The following is a 21206-nucleotide window of genomic DNA, read 5'->3' as shown; positions in this document are numbered from 1 at the left end:
GGTTTGTGGATCCGCAATCACAGACAACTTTGTGGAAAGTGAAGGTGGCCTGCAAGAGAAACCACCACATTGGCTTAAGCTATGCTCACATGTGGTACAGAATCATTTATGTGAAAATGCAGTACTGCCAAAAAAACATTGAAAAATTCACCCTGGCGGTATACTGGTTTATTTGGCTAATACCATATAGAAGCATACAAATTCTCCTAGTACAAAAAAGATACACACAAATCAAATCCTAAGAAAATAAAACTTTATTGACTGCAACAATCCTGATTCAGCTCATCTGGTGCACATCTAAATATTTGGGGGGGGGGGGGGGGGATATGGGGGGAAAAAGAAGAAAAAAAAAAATGTTATCATGCGTGAAAAATTCACATCCAATAAAACATACCTTAACCAGATACAGTTCTGAAGTCTACTTCAGATATATACCGTAATAATGTGCACTTCGTATTTCTGGACAATTTGCAGCAAAGAAAACTACAGTAGGTATGGCAGCAGCACAAATGACTTGCCAGCCAACCACCAATTACTACAATGTAGTCTACTAGACAAAATTGCCTCTTATGGCCAGGAAGTGGATTGCAATGCTACCACAAACTCCGCCCAGCTATATCTCCTGACTAAATCGGGTCTCGGCAGTGAGACCCACTGTGATCAATAACTTAACACCGTCAAGTTATTTTTCATGACAGGTACTCTTGAATACACTTCTCAAAATGTAAATGCTCAGCTGATCTAGTGAAACTTATCACTTCACTACAGACTAACCGATGGTTGGACAGTTTCACTAAATCAGAAGCATTCTAACCTTTTATGGTGCTGTTGCACAGCCAGAACTCTGTGGATCATAATTGATAATACACAACTGATACATCTACTTGTCCTTCAACAGAGCTAGCAAATTATTCCTTTTCTATGATTGTATTCAGAACAAGTTCAGCCAAAATCTTCTTTTTAATGTTATTTAATAAGCAAAGTTAGGAATTTGTTTAATATACACCAATTATGAGAAATGCACATATAGTGGCATTTCCCTCAATTTAGCAGATCAGGCAGGAATCAATTTCTCCCCCCCCCCCCCCCAAAAAAAAAAGTGACGTCTCAACCCCAATGTATATACCTGCAGTGTCCACAGTAATTACATGTGAAAAACAGGGCCGTTCCTGTGCTTTCTGAACAAAATAAAGCTATCCAGCCCTCCCAACTCCCCCACTGCCTGGACAGAAGCCGTAGTGTATTCATCCCCCCAAGCCCCCCCCCCCCCCCCATCAGAAGTCCTGTGCAATGTAGTAAACAGTCCCCTCCCCTAAGCTCGCCCCCTGCCTGACGGGAGCCTGTAGTGGTATGCACTAACCCCCAAACACCCCAGGCAGTTTGATCACATAAGTACCAGCCCTGTCCTGTGCAGTGAGCTGAACAGTCCTCCGTTGCGGTCCCCACTGCAGTAACTGATGAGGTTTGGTGGGAGAGAGGTAGCCGGGACAGTGATAGAGAACCGCTCACCCTGCTGCACTGGGCTGATCTCAATCACTGTAGTGGGAGTACCAGCCCCACTTCTCTATCAGGGTCCCAGCTGCCCACCATACCTGATCAATTACTGCAGCAGAAGAGAGGCAGCGCAGACCGTGCTGGCACTTCTTATGCGATCGGGGGTCCAGCTGTTCACTACACTGCACAGGACTTCTGATGGGATTGGGCAGCTTTTGTGTGGTGTTTGAGGGATGAATGCACCACAGCTTCTGTTGGGGGGGGGTGTCAAGACGTCACTTTAGAGAAATTGAAGCCTTCCTTATCGGATCTGCTAAATTGAGGGAAATTGCACTGTGTGTGCACATTTCTCGTAATTAGTGTATATTAGGAATTAGTCTAACCTTGCTTATGAAATATTATATATTATTTTTTTTTTGCGCCAGAGTTGTCCTTTAAGTGTACCTCATTTCAAACAACTTTGCTAACTGCAGAAATCAATAGTACAAGCAAAAAAGTCTGCAAAGGATTCAGGTCAGAGAAAACACTGAATTCCCATGTCAGACTGCTTACTTAGTGTTTGTCTGGGAAGTTCTGAAGGTTTGGTACAGTAAGACAGGATTTAAGTTTTCGTGCGTATATAGTGTAAAGGAAGCAGCAGAGGCTAGTCTGCATCCACACTGAGCACAGGGAAAGCAGACGGGTGATAACTAGGGGCAAAAAATGCCATATACTAGTGAACCATAAATAGTTCTCCTCTTCACGTACTGACACAATTTAAAAGACAGACAGGCAGAGAGGGGCAGAGGATCATGGACACTGCACATGGAGGTTGAGGAGGATGTGTTACAGAGTGCTGCCCCCATACAGCCAACTGATTTATGTTCTAACCCATCCAGCACATGGTTCATCAGGCTGTGTTGTGGCAGCCACACTGGGACACAGTTAATAGTTCAAACACAATACAGGCTGCACTTGCATCTGATTACGTGAGAAGCAGAGCCAAAGTAAAATTTGCAACATAATTATGAGTCAGTGACTGGGCAAATTTACTTTACTGCCCAGCCCTATAGTCTTTGATTTAATGTCAATTTTAGTACAAATACCTACCCCAAATTTTCAGGTTGTAAAATATATCACTCTTTACAGCCAGCAGGCTAAGCAACAACAGTAGTGTTTAATAGTTCATCGGCTTTATCCTGGAAAACAAAATATACAAAAGTTGGTATGCGCAGAAGACAACTATGGTAGGTTTAACACATTCTTCTAAATGGGACACATCAATTTTGACTGTAGCCTAAATGAATGGCAGCATCCAACAGTTTGAGCGGGAAAAGTGAAGTACTTATTAGGTTTATCCAGTGCTTTCTTCGAGAGACAGTACTACTCTTCTCCAGTTTGGGTGTAGGTTTTGCAACTTCGTTCCATTGAAGTAAACGGAGCTTAATTGAAAACCCCACCTGAACTGGAGAAGAGTGGTGCGCTCTCTGGAAAAAGTGGCCATGTTTTTGTAGCACTAGATAACCCTTTTAACAAGGAATGTGTCATCAAAAAATGACCTTAAGTTAAAAATCTAACCTACAGTTATGTCCCTATGAAAACACGGGTCACTGGAGGATTTTTTATTTTTTTTTTAGCACTGACCAGGGAAGCTTGACGCACACCAAGGGGTGTAGTCCAGCTTCTAGTGCGCCAAAACTCATTGGCATATTAACTACAAATTTAGAAAAATTACCTTAATCCTTGGCACCCCATGCACTATAGGGATATAACAGCAGATTAGCCTGCTGCTACTTTCCCTTTAAAAAATAAAGAATAAAAAGTTACTGCGCTAAGCCTGGGGTTTGAGCAAATACTCCTCTCCCTGCTTCCACTGCTCTCATTACACAGCATTTCCAGTTCTTGGCTGGGCTTTCAGCGCACATGCAGTCCCTAGTCAGCAGCTAAGGTGGGACCCCACCTTGGCTTCTGATTGGCTGAGCAGACATAACACATACTGACCCCAAACACATGTGTAATGGGAGCGGCTCAGAATGTCAGAAGTGAGGAGTCTTATTTTTATGTTGCACGCACACTAAGGCCATATAAGTTGACACTTCCTGTTCTGTACAGAGCACTTCGCAGCAGTGTCCTTCTCATCACAGAAAGCACTACTGTGAAATGTGACACCAATGGATGTCAAGACAGGCTCACCATGGCTAATGTTCAAATCTTAGCTTCTTCCTTTTCCTATACAAAGTTACAGAGGATGCCTAGAAAATTCTTCCATAGTACTGAATAGGGTCAGCCCCAGACCACTGTGCCCATCAGGCTTGCTGTAAAGCATCTCTAAATGCTGTTAACAGCTTCGGAAAGATGGCTGCTCTCACAATAAAATACTAAAAAGGTTAAGAAACAAAAAGGAGAAAAAAAAAAAAAAAAAAAAAGATTTAGCATTAATTTATGGGGAGACCAAAATAAATGTAATATGGGCAGTATCAAAGTTGTCATACTGTCTAATTTCCAGACATGTTCTGTTAATAAGCAGCACAGGAGTACCAGATATTTAAACAATTTGGAGGTATCACAAGCATGTCATGAACTAAAAAAAAAAAAAAAAAAAAAAAAAAAAAAGGGATGTGGACATGAGCAAAAGAGTTACCTCAAAATACCGGACTAATTCCACAAATGAACTAGCCAAGAGCAGCATTCGGCAGGCTTCACAGGATGCACAATACTTGATGTCTCCAAGGAAATTGCAGACTCTGTATTCTAGCAGGAGATTCTCAGAAGGCAACAAAATTGTACTAACATATTTGGTTCCACTACTTAGAGACTCTGAACTCATCTACAGCTTATATTATAGGTGGAAATCCATTCTCTTTAAGATGCCAATGGATTCTAAATCACCTGTAACTACTACAGCTTTTCTGGAAACTCAGCTCAATGTTCTGCCAGATATAAGTGATCTGTATGCAAGCACTTCGTTACCAAGCTAAATATGAAGCCCGAGGCTCAAACCAAATTGAGACCTTGCAGGGCCATCTGTCATATCAGACAGACATTGAACCTTTGCATAAATACCCTATAACCCTTCATAAAATACTCAATATGCTTAACTCCCACTTATGCAGGTGCAAAGCTGCCAATCTGAAGGCCAGCAAAAGTCTTACCAGGCATAATGGGGAGGGGGGAATTTGGGAGAGAGACGAGTGGTTCAGGTGATCCTATTTGGTGATATTTGTTGAGGGTTCCATACAATTCCCCTACATAAAATTCATGACATTCAGCTGGATCTTTAAAAAGCTAAGAGGGGATGTAAGGCTGACAACCAGTAATATAAAAGTGTGGGTCTTTACAGGATATAAGGGCTCTAGTGGCACAGAACTCTGTTCCTTAGTAAGGTTTCAATCACTTAAGAAAAGTGACATTCTAGCATCATAACTGATAAGTTGGTTACATGTGGAATATTCACCAGACCTCAGCACACACAGCTAATAAGGTCATGTAATAATTCTCAGAGTGCTGAACTGACATTACATTAAGAGGCACTGTTGTGATTTCTTTTCTTTTTTTTTTTTAAGAAAAAAGGTTGTGATTGCAAACAGTTTTGCAATATACTTTTTTTTTTAAACTGTTGTATGTTTAAAGGGAATCTGCCAAGTGCCACACTGCCTGGTGGAGCTGCAGAAAGTGTGGCACTTCAGCTTCCTAAGAAAATGATAGACAGATAGCTGTGGCCCTTTCAACGTCTGAGGAAAAATGCAGTTTTATAACTTCTCAAATGGCCATCAGCACAGACAAAAGCATCGCTTGTTTTATCACCCTGTCTGCAGCTCCCTTCACAGTGTGTGCTCATTCACGTTCAGTAGCAGAATACTGTGGGGGTGCTCGAATTGTATGGTCAGCTTTGTCACATGACAATCAGGTACATTTGCTTTAGGGTACAAACACACACACACACACACACCGTATATGCAGCAGATTTGATGGTGAAGACTTGATGCGGTGTTCAGTTATTGTCTAATCTGCTGCGTATCGCAGCAGTAAATACGCTGCGTATACAGTGTGTGTGTTTGTACCCTTAAGTATTGCACATGAATAGAACAGCGCCGGCGCAGGGAAGCCAGTGCCGCTGTCTTTTTGAACCACTGCCGGGTTTCCACGCCAGTATATTACCAAGCATCAGCCCAGGCTGAAGCATGGAAGGCAACCCTCCCACTGCTTCAGCCCAGGCCGATGCTTGGTTATAGACCAGCACTGTGTGCAGGTATCGGGCCGCCATTCAAAAAAAATAAATAAAAAGATCGTGGCACAGGCGCCCTTCTATTCATGTGTAACACTTAAAGGACAAGTCCGGCCAAAAGTATTTAATATGTTATTACATAAGGAAAGTTAGACAAACTCTTAATATACACTTATTATGGGAAATGCACATAGCAGCTTGTGCACTCACCGAGTGGCAGAAAGAGGCTCCCCGGCACCAGTCCAACCTGCACAGGCTCCCCTAGCCCCCCAAAGGACCCCCCACACCCTTCCATCACACTGGCCACCCTCCCCTAGCCCTCCCGCACCCGCCCATGCTGCTGGCCACCCTCCCCTAGCCACATCCATGCTGCTGGCCGCCCCCCGGCACCCGACCATGTCACCAGCCGCCACCCCCGCACCCGACCATGCCTCCAGCCTCCCTCGCCGCTGCCATCACTCACCCCGCTGCCCGGTCCTGTGTCCGGCGTCTCTCTTCCACAGCAATGAATGGCTATGTGCAGCTGAAGAGAGACCGCGGCCAGTGCACAAGCTGCTATGGATGACTGCAACCCAATTACAATGTAAATTCTCCATATACTGCGCCCTCTGCTGGTAGCTTCATAGGAATTACACCCAGCCCTGCTCTGGTTCGGTTCGTGACCACTTTTACTTTTTTAGAGAAATTGAAGTCTGCATGATCTACTTAATTGAGGAAAAAAGCAGTATATGTGCATTTCCCATAATAAGTGTATATTAGAAGTTTGACTAACTTTCCTTATGTAATAACATATTAAAAAATACTTTTGGCCGGACTTCTCCTTTAAAGCAAATGTACCTGATGGTACATTCTTTATAACCAGTTTCCAATCAAGGATGCAACTGTGTGCCTCCTTTTGGGGTGTGTTCCCGTTTTGAAATGTAGTTACATCCCTCCCTTTTTAAGCAGAGAAAAGACTAAATATCGGCACGAACCAGTTTGGTTATATGTACCATTTTGATTTAAACATTGGGGGAAAAAAAAACTGCTTGCGATCACAACCCTTGCTAATTTCCTTTAAAAAAAAAAAAAAAAAAAAAAAAAAAAAAAACTATTTTCTGAAGCTTATGCAAATGTGAAGAACTCAATACAGCTTGAATGCAACAGCAGCCATGCCACCAATTCTACCTAACCAGTGTTGTGCAGAAGGGAAAGTTCAAGAGCTGAATTTTTCAGATGGTCCTTTAATAGGCTTCGTGAAGCCAAATGAAAGTAAAAACACAGTTCTTTAACCGAGTACAAGGTTTGCATTTCTTTCAGTAAAAAAAATGACAATATAAACAAACATTTTCAAGAACTTCTTTTTGGATATTACACTGTTCTCTTTAGATATATCAAGGAGGTCCAGCTGCTATTTACAATGCACCCATGCTGTACCCTGCCTTGTTAAACTAAAGATTTAGTTATGTGCTCAATAAAAAACAAAGCTCCAGGGTCTCCATCACCTTCACTATATACAAAACTTGATGTGATCAAATAGATCATGGTACAGAACAGAGCTCATACATTAGAATAGTTCTTACTTGGAACAGTAAAGCTATTCCATTAGTAGAACTACTCTGTCACCAAGGCATGTATCTGCCAACTTAAAATTGCAACAAGGAGCTCCCATCTGAGCAGCCCAATAGAACAGCAGAATCACAGCATTTTAACAGTCCTAAAATTACAACTGAAGTAAAACTGTGTCCACATACTACCAGTGAGGCTGTCAGGATAATTTAACAAATTGATATAAAAAGGTGAACACAAAGACTACATATTAACTGTTCTGCGAAGCTCCAAAATCTTTATAAATACAGCCACTGGAAGGATGATCTTGAGTCAGGAGTTTTAGTCGTGTGTAGCTGAGGACAAGAAGCAGGCACAGTTGTAAAGTCACTTGAAGCACAAGTCAGAACATTACACCCCTTAAAGGGGTAGTGCGGCGGTAAAGAATTATTCACAGAACACATTACAAAGTTATACAACTTTGTAATGTATGTTATGTCTGTGAATGGCCCCCTTCCCAGTGTCCCCCACCCGTGTACCCGGAAGCGTGGTGCGCTATACATTACCTGTCACGTGCCGACCCCCGTCTCCGATCTTCAGTCAGTGATGTCTTCCTCGGCCGGCGAACAGCTCCGACTGTTCCGAATGCCGGACGCCCTCTGCAGCTTCATCCGATGCTCAGCCGCCATTGGCTGAGCATAACTGTGCTCAGCCAATCGCGGCTGATGACGTGGCCGAAGACGACGTCACTGACTGAAGATCAGAGACGGGGGTTGGCATGTGACAGGTAATGTATAGCGCACCACACTTCCGGGTACACGGGTGGGGGTGGTGGGACACTGGGAAGGGGACCATTCACAGACATAACATACATTACAAAGTTGTATAACTTTGTAATGTGTTATTTCTGTGAATAATTCTTTACCGCCGCACTACCCCTTTAAGGCTCTGTGCACACAGAGCAAAAGTCGCGGAATTCCACCAGCCTCTGTGTTATAATGACAGTCTATGGGAGGTTTGCGCGCCTTCTCTCTGCGCTGAAGAACGAACATGTACATTCTTCAGCGCGGGAAGAGGAGGCGCGCAAGCCTCCCATTGACTGTCATTATGACAAGGAGGCTGGCGGCATTCCGCCACTTTTGCTCTGTGTGCACGTAGCCTTAGGGTGGGTTCACACTACGGAATCTGTGCAGAAGTTCCAGCAGATTCAGTCGCTCGTACATGGCGGTGTGCATATCCGCTGGCTCCATACACACCATTCTATGGCACAGATAGAGAGGCGCGCCACTAAACGAGCGATGGAATCTGACGAACTTATCCGCACTGATTCCATAGTGTGAACCCACCCTTATATTGGGGAGGGGAAGTTTATTTGCAATTGTTGAGCAACACTGTCAAATTTTTGAGCAGTTACTCATCTAAGCAAAAGTTTGCAGCTCTTCCCATGTTTTGCACAAAATTTGAGAGCATTAAGCTAAAAAAAATTTGCTACTTTAGTTTTCTAATGAAAGCATTTAGAAATTCCCACCAAAGAGGTCTAAACCCACCATGCAGAAGGAACTTTAGCACCACAAAGTGCATATCAGAAGTCAGGTAGCCCCTGAGATTCATAAATGGGCAGCTGAAGAAAAAAAAAAAAAGCTATTTACCTTAGAAAGACTAAAGGTCCATTTACACAGAAAGATTATCTGCCAAAGATTTGAAGCCAAAGCCAGGAATGGATTTGAAAAGAGGAGAAATCTCAGACTATAAACAGATCAGGTCATAAAGGAAAGACTGTTTCTGGCTTTGGCTTCAAATCTTTGGCAGATAATTTGTCTGTGTAAATAGACCCTTAGCCCAATCAGACCTAAAAACCATGACACCACACCCCAAATCCCTTTGCCTAAATTACTTACCATAGCTGTCATAGCCATCCCTATAAGATCCACTTGATCGGTCACCGTACCCTCCCTGACTTCTTCCACTGGGGGAAAAAAAAAAAAAATTAACTAGATAACCAAAGCCAGTAACCTGATAGAGCCAAGAGTCACTTTAGATCTGATAACATACCCGCCATAATAATCTCTGGATCCCCCACTGCCACCATACCCGCCACTTCTGTTATCAAATCGGCTGCTTCCATAGCCTCTGTCTCCACCACCTAGAAAGGAGGTTTAAGCATGTCATAGAGGTTAACCCGGATTACCGGGGCGGGGGTAATGGGGATTTCATGTCTATTCCATACCACGTCCTCTGCCACCACGGAAAAATCCTTGGCCTCCAGATGATCCTCCTCTATAACCTCCACGTCTGTCACCTGAGGACTTGCCGGCCTGATCAACACGGATCTGTCTTCCATCAACAGACTAAAACAAAGCAAAATGGCTATTAGCTTTCTAATAGTAAAATATACCATGTGGGTATTAATATTTGCCTAAAATCAGATGCACACCTTCTAAAAGTTTAGGTTTGCATGAAACTGAATTTAAGCAGGTTAACTCATCTCTACTTTAAACACATTTACCTGATTACTACTAGATTTGATTTTTTTCCCCATCTCCATCAGTATCATACCAGTCAATGCATTCTGCTGTCAAGAACAGCCTGCTGAACATTAACTGAGTCAAGACACCACTGTCCATAAGATTGCCAAAAAGGAGAAGCATATGACCATGCCCCTCCATCTTATGGACAGACTTGCTACAGAGCAAGGCAGCACAGCCTGGAGAAGGGGAGACCAATTTTAAATTTATAAAAGGAACACAGGGAGCTCCAGACAATCACTTTGCAGTGCCTCTGGGACATGACTTCACAGGCCTGAAGACAGACACCACTGCGACCATTAATTGGCTAGAAGTGATATACAGCAGAGACTGAAGCTGCATAATATTAGCAGCCCCTTGCAAGGTACCGTGTCTGAACTTCCATTTACCCCATCCTCAAAGGCAAAAAAAACCACTCAACAAAATAGCACTAAACACGCAACCCCCAATATGGTAGGAGAAGTGTTAGAAACATCTGTGCACTGTCCCTAGGAGCCCAATTGGTACAAAAGGTGCCGACTGGTTCCCTTAAAGGCCAAAATAATTGGGTCCCTTTAAGGCCACTGTGTCATTAAAGGGGTAGTGCGGTGTAAAGCATTATTTCACAAAATAACACAAAGTTATACAACATTGTAATGTGTGTTATTTAAGTGAATGCCCCTCCGCCCACGCTAGAGCCAGAAGTATGTTGTTGTATACTTTAGGGAATCACTGTCAACCCCAGCCACCATCTTGGGGAAGGGGGCCATTCACTTTAATAACACACATTACAATGTTGTATAACTTTGTAATGTGTGTTATTTAGTGAAATAATGCTTTACACCGCACTACCCCTTTAAGGGGTTACACAAATCTCATTCAGTATAGTAGTACTTAATGAGATTGCTTCTCGCGCAGTCCTTTAAGAACAGGTAATATGAAATTAGTTTTACCCATTTAGTTCTAAATTTCTATTGTTACTAGCTATACCACTAATGACACGCACTTGACAATCAGAAACCTCACCTTTCCATTCATTGCTTGCATAGCATCCTTAGAATCATCTGGATTTTCAAACGTAACAAACCCGAAGCCTCTTGACCTCTTTGTCTCACGATCCTTCACAACCACCACTGGAAAAGGGATTAAAACAAGTCAGCTAGGCATCAAAGATCACAATTAGAGTTGAGCCAACTTTGAGCACACCCTGATTCATCCAAACCAAAGCGAGCATTAACTGATTGGCAGTGGCTGCTGAAGTTGGATGCAGCCCTAGGGAATCCTGGGAAACATGGACACATGTTCAACTCTAAACCAAATATAATGAATCAAGACACCACTAATTAGTTACTAAACCTGTACTGTTATAAACTATGATGAGTAGCCCAATAACGCAATTTACAAGCATTCAGACTTCTTCCTCTATAAAGTAGATTGGTGAAGACCCTTGGGGCCCTATTCCAAACAATTAGCCTATTACAGTTTGGTGTAATAGGTCATGCTAAAAGGCAAAAGAAAAGCCAACATGCATGATGTCAATTTTCTTAAGAGATGAGCGAATCCCTGATCAACCAAGTGCTTTGTTTGAGCAGTGCTCCACTCAACAAGCCCACAACCTTTCAGTGCTGCCCCGCTTCCGCCCGCTCCACCCCGGGTGCCAGGGGCAAGAATGATCCAATCCAGGGAAACTGGGAAAAGTTTCCCAGGATTGGATCCAGCTTTTACTTGGATCCCTTGCTTGTTAGTTTCTATGGTAAGACACAGAAAATATTAAAGGGACAGCCCTGTTAACACCCCCTCCCCGGGCATGAGCATACTGTACCTGCTCCACATCAGGTACAGTATGCGCTCACTGGCAGGGGGTTAAAAGAACTGTTTCTTACATACTCGCAGTGAGATGTCAGCCCCGCTGCGAATATATGTCTTACCATAGAAACTGACAGGCAAGGGATCAGGGGACAGGTTCCCTTTACGAGCTCACTGTAGTGGAAGGGAGGGCAGGGACATGGTCTGCATAGCGAGGTCTACAGCACTGTACTCTGACCCAGGAAGTCTCCATCACCTTCCAAATCATAGTAGGCCCACTTCAGGCTGGGGCTCACATCAGGGGACAGGACTGTGGGGTTATCTCTCTATAGCTGTAACCCCTCTCTCCCTGGACAGAGAGTGCTGCATGTATGTGCCCACATTTGCCCTGCTCATTCCTTCATGCTCCCTGCAGTCTCTCTCCACACTTGTGTTTCCATCCTCTCCATTAGTGTACAGTAACTTATAATAAGACATTCTGCTGTTTCTGAATGTTTGTTTCATTTGTTATACATGTTATTCAGAATAATAAATCATGTTTTGGGTGTGGAACAAGTTGTCTGCATTTCTATGATTTCTTATGGGAAAATATGCTTTGGTCTTAAGAGTGGATTTGGATTACAAGCACGGTCCCGGAACGAATTATGCTCGTAATCCAAGGCACCACTGTACTAGCAAAGCGGTGGCGTAATGCAAGAGGTGAAATTCTTAAAGAAAACAAAAATAGGTCTTGTCATATGAACCATCGGTCATGTAGCTGGTGTGGAACGTACCCTCTGAGATTTGTCCGTACTTGCTGAACACCTGCTCCAGGTTCTGCTCATCCGTATCGAAGCTCAGACCGCCGACGAAAAGCTTTCCTTCATCTGAAGACATGATGAGTTCTGAAAAGTCATACAAGAGATCTGTTAAGATGCAGCTGAGGTGACTACAAAATGGCCGCCGCCGCCATCACCACGCGGCTTACAACAAAGACACCCAAGATGGCGCCACATGGGGGGGGGGTAAAAAAAAAAAAAAAAAACGACAAACGGCGGCCAGAAGGCTCTTACACTTCACAAACAGCGAGCACAGAAAAATCACACGTCTCATCAATCTCAAAGCATTACAGAGCACAGTTACATTACACAACATGCACAGTAACTGCCGGCAGCCGGCTGGGTAAAAAAAATACATACAAAAACAACTACTGAGCGGACTTTTAAATGACACACAACTCTAACAGCACACCATTAATTTCCTCACCTTATAGGTTTCCCTTTGTCTCAACAAGAGTAACACCTCACAATCAGCAATTCGGAGTGCGCAGCAAATAACCCCTTCCTGTTCTTATATACCGTCCGTTTCCCCGCCCACTTCATGCATTATTCAGTAACACAGCGGACTGTACCAACTAGCAGCTCAGGGGTGAGCAGCTATGTCACGAGAGCGGTAACCGAAACAACGGCGCTCTAAAGATCTCATAGGCTGTATTTAAATGGAAATAACTGTAAGAATAGGCCTTTGTAGCCACATTTACATTACCAAGACAACTGCTTTCGTGTGTTACTTCAGTCCACAGGATAGTGGGTGTGGTGTGAGCAGCTTTTGCCTGGAGGGATTTCTTCCTCCACGACAGACGAGTTTGCAGGCGGCTGGCGCCATTTTAAGTTCATTCGGAGAAGTCACTCCCGGTAGTTTATCTCTGAAGTAAGCTGATCTAGAACACGCGTGGTGCATTCCTGATACGACAAATCACGTAGTCATTCACAAGTAACCATATAACGAATAAATACAAAAGCCTACGATAGGCGGCGTGCCCCACTATAGTCTCCTTTGTATTGTGGCAGGAGAAATCAAAATGGCGACTGCTGGATGAGACGCGTGTCTTGCAGTTAACCTGTGCCGTGTGATACATGCCTGTGCTGTGGAAATTTTGCCAAATAAACGCTACAGTATCATGTTAAATATATACTGTATAAGCAGCCATTTCTTGCCGTAGAAAGATAAAAATCAGTCATGAATGTTCAAAGTAAATTTTGACTTCCATTTCACATTGAGAATCTGCGGGCACTCTGTAACTATATTATGTCTGGTAGCTTGTGGAAGTTGGGCACTGTAGATGAGTGATGAATTGTTTCCAACATTGTGAAATCAACCAAACACATAGTAATAGCATTTATTTATATAGCAGCAACTGGTTTAGTGCTTTACTAGTCTTGGATACACAGACAAACATCACAGAGTTAGTCAAGGTTGATAAATTTGCCAGGACTCCACTAGGAGCCTCCATCAGGGCCACAAAGGCTAGCTGGACACCGATGCAGACTAGAGAGTATGTTCCGAGAGTTCTGGAAAACATGGATACAGCCTATGGCTATATTCACAGTATTTTTGCTCAGTATTTTATTCAGTATTTTTCAACTAAAACCAGGAGTGGATTGGAAACACAGAAAGGCTATGTTCACACACACTGTTGAAATTTAGTGGATGGACACCATTTAATGGCAAATCATCCTTATTTTAGAACAGTGATGGCTAACCTAGACACGCCAGCTGTTGCAAAACTACAATCCCCATCATGCCTGAACAACCAAAGATATGGCTTTGGCTGCCCAGGCATGATGGAAGTTGTAGTTTTGCAACAGCTGGAGTGTCAAGGTTAGCCATCACTGTTTAAGAACAACAGCCGTTGTTATGAAGTAATAGCTGTTATTTATTGTTAAAGGGGTTGTCCAGCGAAAAACTTTTTATGTCAAATCAACTTGTATCAAAAAGTTGTATAGATTTGTAATTTACTTCTATTAAAAATTCTCAAGTCTTCCTATACTTATTAGCTTCTGTATGTCATGCAGGAAATGTTGTTTTATTTTTAGTCTGACACTGCTCTCTGCCGACATCTCTGGCCTTTTATCTCTAAACCCTTAGAACTGGTCTATTCCCGCATAACCCGCTACCTTACTGACAACTCTCTTCCTGACCCCTTCAATCTGTTTTCCGTCCTTCCCATTCTACATAAACTGTCTCTAATTATCTCTCTGCCAAATCTAAAGGCGACCATTCTCTGCTCATTCTCCTGGATCTATCTGCAGCTTTTGACACTGTAGACCACCAACTCTTCCTCTCCATGCTCCACTCTATCCGCCTCAAGGACTCTGCTCTTTCCTGGTTTTCTTCCTATCTCTCTGACCGCTCCTTTAGCGTATCATTTGCTGGTTCCACCTCATCTTCTCTTCCCCTTACAGTTGGGGTTCCTCAGGGATCAGTTCTGCCCCATCTTCTTTTCTCACTTTACCCATCGGACAAATCATCAGCAAGTTTGGTTTTCATTACCATCTCTATGATCATGATACCCAGCTATATACCTCCTCCCGTGATATCACCCCCACACTCCTACAGAACACCAGTAACTGTCTGTATGCCGTCTCTAACGTTATGCCCTCCCTATTCCTAAAACTAAACCTTGCTAAGACTGAGTTGCTTGTATTCCCTCCTTCTGCTAACCGCCCCCTACCTTACATCTCCACCTCTGTCTGTGGTGCAACCATAACCCCTACACAACAAGCCCGCTGCCTTGGGGTTATGTTTGACTCTGATCTGTCCTTTACACCTCATATTCAATCTCTTTCACGTTCCTGTCACCTGCATCTTAAAGGGAATGTGTCACAAAGTAAAAAAAAAAAAAATTAAATGATAAAATTTAATTTGTTATTTTTTTTGTTAATTTATGTGTTTTTTTTTTTTTTTTTTTTACATGTAAGGAAATATGAAAAATTAACTATCTAATTTTTCATATTTCCCAGTGATGGCCCCTAGGGGGAGCTCCAGCAGGAAAACTGCTGGTAAAAGTAACCTGATATACGGCTGTGCTGAAAAAAGAGGCAGTCTCTGCTCAACTGCTGTGACATCATCACCTCCCTCCTCTTTTCACAGGAGAACAAAGAGGGGAAAGGTGATAATATGTGTACTGCTGGGCAGCGCCATTTTGTTGTTGTCTGCACAGAAGTACACCTTCAACAAGTGTGTCCCTAGCCCTTTATAATACACCGCAGTGTCACATATTACACAGGTAGAGGAGCTATATAATACAGGAGGGTACAGGCTATTGTTCTCTGGTATCAGTAGTGTCACATGTTACGCAGGTAGGATATATATATAATACAGGAGAGTACAGGCTATTGTTCTCTGGTATCAGTAGTATCACATGTTACAGAGGTAGGATATACAGTGGTGCCCTGGATTACGAGCATAATTCGTTTCAGGACTGTGCTTGTAATCCAAATCCACTCTTATACCAAAGCAAAGTTTCCCATAAGAAATCACTCAAATGCAGACAATTGGTTCCACAACCCAAAAATAATGATTTATTATTGTGAATAACATGTAAAACAAATGAAACAAACATTCAGAAACAGCAGAATATGTGATATTATAAGTTACTGTACAGTAATGGAGAGTATGGGAAACACAAGGGCTGACAGAGACTGCAGGGAGCAGGAAGGAATGAGCAGGGCAGATGTGGGCACATACATGCAGCACTCTCTGTCCGGGGAGAGAGGGGTTACAGCTATGGAGAGATTACCTCCACAGTCCTGTCCCCTGATGTAAGCCCCAGCCTGAAGTGGATCTGCTATGATTTGGAAGGTGAGGGAGACTTCCTGGGTCAGAGTACAGGGCTGTAGACCCCGCTATGCAGACCATACCCCTCCCCCACTCCCCCTCCCACCCAGTACAGGGAGCTCTTACACCAAGTCATAATTTTGAAAAACTGTGATCTCTTAAAGGGGTATTCCCCCAAGAGCTAAAAAAATGAAATGCTCCCAAACCTAGCTGTTCTTACCAAGTCCTCCTGAGTATTTTGAGCCATCTCCCTTCTTTCTAGCTGTTGCCGTTCCTGAGTAACAAGTTTTTTTAAAAGATGTTCTATATTCAAGATAGGAAACTACATTTCCCATCACGCAATGCTTCTGCCTGATGATGGCGATGTAGCAGAGCTGAGAGGGCGATGTAGCAGAGCTGAGAGGGCGATGTAGCAGAGCTGAGAGGGCGATGTAGCAGAGCTTAGAGAGCTAGGGCGATGTAGCAGAGCTTAGAGAGCTAGGGCGATGTAGCAGAGCTTAGAGAGCTAGGGCGATGTAGCAGAGCTTAGAGAGGGCTAGGTGAGTTGCAAGGGGGTGCAGATGTCGGGTGGCCCGGCGCTCTACGGGTGGGGGGTGGGGTCGGGGGGGGGCTGCAGTCACCAATGAGCTGCGGGTGGTGGTGGGGGGTTGGGGGGGATCGAGCGCGCTGCCGTGGGCTCTAATGAGGGGGGGGGGGTTCAGGCTATGGTTCTCTGGTGTCCGCAGTGTCACATGTTACGCAGGTAGGGGAGATATATACACAGGAGAGTACAGCCTATTGCTCTCTGGTGTCACACATGGAGAGGAGGTATATAATACAGGAGAATACAGGCTATGGTGAGTGTGTATAGGGCCTAATTGTACCAATTCCGAGATTTGGAGAAAGGCCTGTGCTCTGCTATGTACAGCCACCTCAGTGAGACAGCAGCAGCTGATGGTGATAAGTGACTGTGGCTCCTATGCTGGGTCAGTGACTGGTTACATTAGGAGCCCCTACAGCTGTATGAGTTGCTCCTGTCCTGGGAGCTAATACATCATTATATATATATATATATATTTATATATATATATATATATATATATATATATATATATATATATATTTCTCTATAGCTATAATCACTGTGGAGGATAATGCATGTATCTGATGTATGTACTGGTAGTTATTGTGGGGTCCCAGCCCATAGATTGTGAGCCCTCGCGGGCAGGGTCCTCTTCCCCCATGTACCAGTCTGTCTTTTGCCTTCATGTAATGTTTTCTGATCTTGTATTGTTCCTGCCTGTTGCCTATCTATTGTATAGCGCTCTGGAACTAAGGGCGCTTTATAAATAAATAATAATAATAATAATAAGCTACCAGTACGTACACTATCCTCCACAGTGACTATAGCAACTCTCCTGTCAGCTCCCGAGCTCCTCTGCTAACAGCCGCCCCTCCCCCCCTGATACAGCAGAGCAAGGCAGCGGGACAGATAAGAGGCCGGGCTGCAGCCCAGTACAGAACTCCTTACGCACAGCCCGTCCATCAGTCTCCCCATCCCCCTGCACATACGTCCTCTCCTTTCCCCTGACAGATCCTTGAGCTCCTCTGCTAGAACCCCCAGCAGAGCGGGACAGATAAGAGGCCGGCTCCAGTCCTGTACATAACTCCTCACATTGTGGGGCCGTCCATCTCTCTCCTCATCTGCCTGCTGCCCTGCTGTCTGGCCGCACATACAGAGCCCCAGCACTGATGTCGCTCCCTCAGTGCACCTCTGGCCGCACACAGGACCTCTCACAGGACTTTCTGTAAGTTGTGCACTTCAGTAAGATGGCGCCCCCACCCTCCCACAGCTGTGTACTGCGCATGTCTTTGGACATGCGCAGCACACAGCTTGGGAAACACAGTGTAAGTGAACGGGACGGACTCCGTCCCGTTCACTTCAATGCTGTGTGTATGCCGTACAGCATCTGTGTAGATGTCGGGAAATGATGTCATACACAGATGCTCCCCAACATGGCAGCCCCCTGTGCAAACATCACAGTGTTTTAAAACACTGATGACACATGCCAAAAAAAAAAAAAAATACTAAACCACTTATCTTTTGTGCTTACATTTTTTTTGTAAAGAAAAAAAACCCCGACACTATCCCTTTAAGAACATTTCTAAAATCTGTTTCTTACTGTCGAATCTCCTAAAACTCTCATGGTCGCACTGATTAATTCCCGTCTAGATTACTGCAATTCCTTACTAATCGGCCTTCCTTCCTCTAAACTCTCCCCTCTCCAGTCCATTCTCAATACAGCGGCCAGGCTCATCTCCCTGTCCAGCCACTATACAGATGCCTCCCCCCTGTGCCAGTCACTACATTGACTCCTTATTAACCCCTTCAAGACAAAGCCCTTTAATGCACAAAAGTCTGTGTCAAATTAAGCAATGTTCCTCCTCGCCTTCTAAGAGCTATAGCGCTTTTATTTTTCTACCTACAGGGCTGGTTGAGGTGTCATTATTTGCGCCATGATCTCTAGTTTTTATTAATATCTTATTGGTCTAACAGAAAAATTTTGATTGTTCTTTATTCATTTTTTTGTGATGTATAATTTGATAAAATCAGCAATCCTGGTGTGTTTTTTCTTTTTTCCGTTTACGCCGTTCACTGTGCGGGAACAATAATTTGATATTTTAATAGATAGGACAATTCCGCACGCTACGATATGTAATATGTCTTTATTTATTTTTTTATTTATTTATATTTTTATTTTTATAATGGCCAAGGGGGTATTTTAAACTTTTATTGGGAGGGGGTTTATAAGGGTTTTTTTTAATACTTTTCAAAAATTATTTTTTATTACATTTTTCTATTTTTTTAACACTTTTATTAACTGTAAAACATGCAATCATTAGATTGCATGTACTGGTTTATGCTATGCCATAGCATAGCATAGATCAGCGATAACAGCGATGCCTGAGAGCAGACTCTACACATAGATGGATGAACCGACAGGACAGACGTAAGGAGCTTACCCCCACCTGTCAGTGCATGGGATCGGGACCCCCGCAGCACGGCTGACAGATTGCCATTAATCACCTGTGTGTACGGAGGTCCGAACTGCTCAGCTGCCGTTGCTGTTATTCTATTGGTGCCTCACATCACTACACCTGTTCCTCCCCTACTTCAGTAAACACAGAAGTCCGTGGAACGCTGCGTGCGTGCCACTCGTCTGGAACAGGAAGTACGTCATGGATAAATCGTCCGTGAGACGCAAGCCGTGTTCCACCTATACAGGAACAGGAAGTACGTCGTGAATAAATCGTCCGTGAGACGCAAACTGCGTTCTACCCATACGGGTCAGAAACAGGAAATGTGTGATAGATAGATCGTTCGAGCTCCACTCATTCAAACCGGAAGCACATCATGCAAAATGAGATTCATCTTGAAACGCTAAATGCGTTCCACTGTTATAAACTTTGTTTGTGCATTAGTTTATTTATTAAATTGTAGGGTTATTATAGTTTGTTTAATTACTCCAGAAATCACATTGTCTGATTTTGTAAGAATTTATTTGCAAATTATGGTGGAAAATAAGTATTTGGTCACCTACAAACAATCAAGATTTCTGGCTCTCACAGACCTGTAACTTCTTCTTTAAGAGTCTCCTCCTTCCTCCACTCATTACCTGTAGTAATGGCACCTGTTTAAACTTGTTATCAGTATAAAAAGACACCTGTGCACACCCTCAAACAGTCAGACTCCAAACTCCACTATGGTGAAGACCAAAGAGCTGTCAAAGGACACCAGAAACAAAATTGTAGCCCTGCACCAGGCTGGGAAGACTGAATCTGCAATCTGCAACCAGCTTGGAGTTAAGAAATCAACTGTGGGAGCAATAATTAGAAAATGGAAGACATAGAAGACCACTGATAATCTCCCTCGATCTGGGGCTCCACACAAAATCTCACCCCGTGGGGTCAAAATGATCACAAGAACGGTGAGCAAAAATCCCAGAACCACGCGGGGGGACCTAGTGAATGAACTGCAGAGAGCTGGGACCAATGTAACAAAGCCTACCATCAGTAACACACTACGCCGCCAGGGACTCAGATCCTGCAGTGCCAGACGTGTCCCACTGCTTAAGCCAGTACATGGTCAGGCCCGTCTGAAGTTTGCTAGAGAGCATTTTTATGATTCAGAAGAGTACTGGGAGAATGTCCCATGGTCTGATGAAACCAAAGTGGAACTGTTTGGTAGAAACACAACTTGGCGTGATTGGAGGAAAAAGAATACTGAGTTGCATCCATCAAACACCATACCTACTGTAAAGCATGGGTGTGGAAACATCATGCTTTGGGGCTGTTTCTCTGCAAAGGGGCCAGGACGACTGATACATACGGGAACATGAAAGAATGAATGGGGCCATGTATCGTGAGATTTTGAGTTCAAACCTCCTTCCATCAGCAAGGGCATTGAAGATGAAACGTGGCTGGGTCTTTCAACATGACAATGATCCAAAGCACACCGCCAGGGCAATAAAGGAGTGGCTTCGTAAGAAGCATTTCAAGGTCCTGGAGTGGCCTAGCCAGTCTCCAGATCTCAACCCTATAGAAAACCTTTGGAGGGAGTTGAAAGTCCGTGTTGCCAAGCGACAGCCCCAAAACATCACTGCTCTAGAGGAGATCTGCATGGAGGAATGGGCCAACATACCAACAACAGTGTGTGCCAACCTTACAGAAAAGGTTTGACCTCTGTCATTGCCAACAAAGGATATATAACAAAGTATTGAGATGAAATGTTGTTACTGACCAAATACTTATTTTCCACCATAATTTGCAAATAAATTCTTACAAAATCAGACAGTGTGATTTTCTGAATTTGTTTTCTCATTTTGTCTCCCATAGTTGAGGTCTACATCAGGGCCGTCTTAACAGCATTATGGGCCCCTGGGCAGAGGTGCGAGTTGGGCCCCCCACCATTCTATTAAATTACACTCATTATTAAGATAAAAAATTGTTAAATCCATACAATCATGAATCTCGATACCAAACACAGGATACAATACAAAGTCCTCCTGCTTACCCACAAGGCTCTCCACAGT

General features: G+C 43.6%; 1 protein-coding gene across 3 annotated transcripts; it reads right to left on the bottom strand.

The window, feature by feature from the left end:
- Positions 1-236: 236 nt before the first annotated feature.
- Positions 237-12890, bottom strand: LOC138785931 (cold-inducible RNA-binding protein B-like). 3 transcript variants are annotated; one of them, XM_069962416.1, is made up of 8 exons: positions 12781-12890; positions 12309-12419; positions 10756-10862; positions 9453-9573; positions 9278-9368; positions 9124-9191; positions 2584-2672; positions 237-297 (listed from the first exon to the last, which is right to left on the bottom strand). In XM_069962416.1, the coding sequence occupies exons 2-7, from the start codon at positions 12409-12411 to the stop codon at positions 2668-2670; spliced, it is 495 nt and encodes a 164-aa protein (XP_069818517.1). In that variant the 5' UTR covers positions 12412-12419; positions 12781-12890; the 3' UTR covers positions 237-297; positions 2584-2667. The 3 variants fall into 3 exon arrangements, with proteins under 3 accessions (XP_069818517.1, XP_069818515.1, XP_069818516.1); XM_069962414.1 differs by lacking the exons at positions 237-297; positions 2584-2672 and adding an exon at positions 6902-7581; XM_069962415.1 differs by lacking the exons at positions 237-297; positions 2584-2672 and adding an exon at positions 8394-8846.
- Positions 12891-21206: the final 8316 nt, after the last annotated feature.

The sequence above is a fragment of the Dendropsophus ebraccatus genome, chromosome 3 (genome assembly GCF_027789765.1).
Source record: "Dendropsophus ebraccatus isolate aDenEbr1 chromosome 3, aDenEbr1.pat, whole genome shotgun sequence".
Taxonomy (NCBI): domain Eukaryota; kingdom Metazoa; phylum Chordata; class Amphibia; order Anura; family Hylidae; genus Dendropsophus; species Dendropsophus ebraccatus.
This window is presented reverse-complemented; position numbering and strand designations above follow the sequence as displayed.

What these genes read in the sequence shown, in the direction of transcription:
- LOC138785931 (XM_069962414.1), bottom strand. Translation starts at nt 12,411, where the DNA reads ATGTCTTCAGATGAAGGAAAGCTTTTCGTCGGCGGTCTGAGCTTCGAT. An exon ending in TGCAAGCAATGAATGGAAAG is followed by an intron (nt 9,574 to 10,755) that starts GTGAGGTTTCTG and finishes GCTTTGTTTTAG; the next exon opens with TCTGTTGATGGAAGACAGAT. An exon ending in CCGTGGTGGCAGAGGACGTG is followed by an intron (nt 9,369 to 9,452) that starts GTATGGAATAGA and finishes CCTCCTTTCTAG; the next exon opens with GTGGTGGAGACAGAGGCTAT.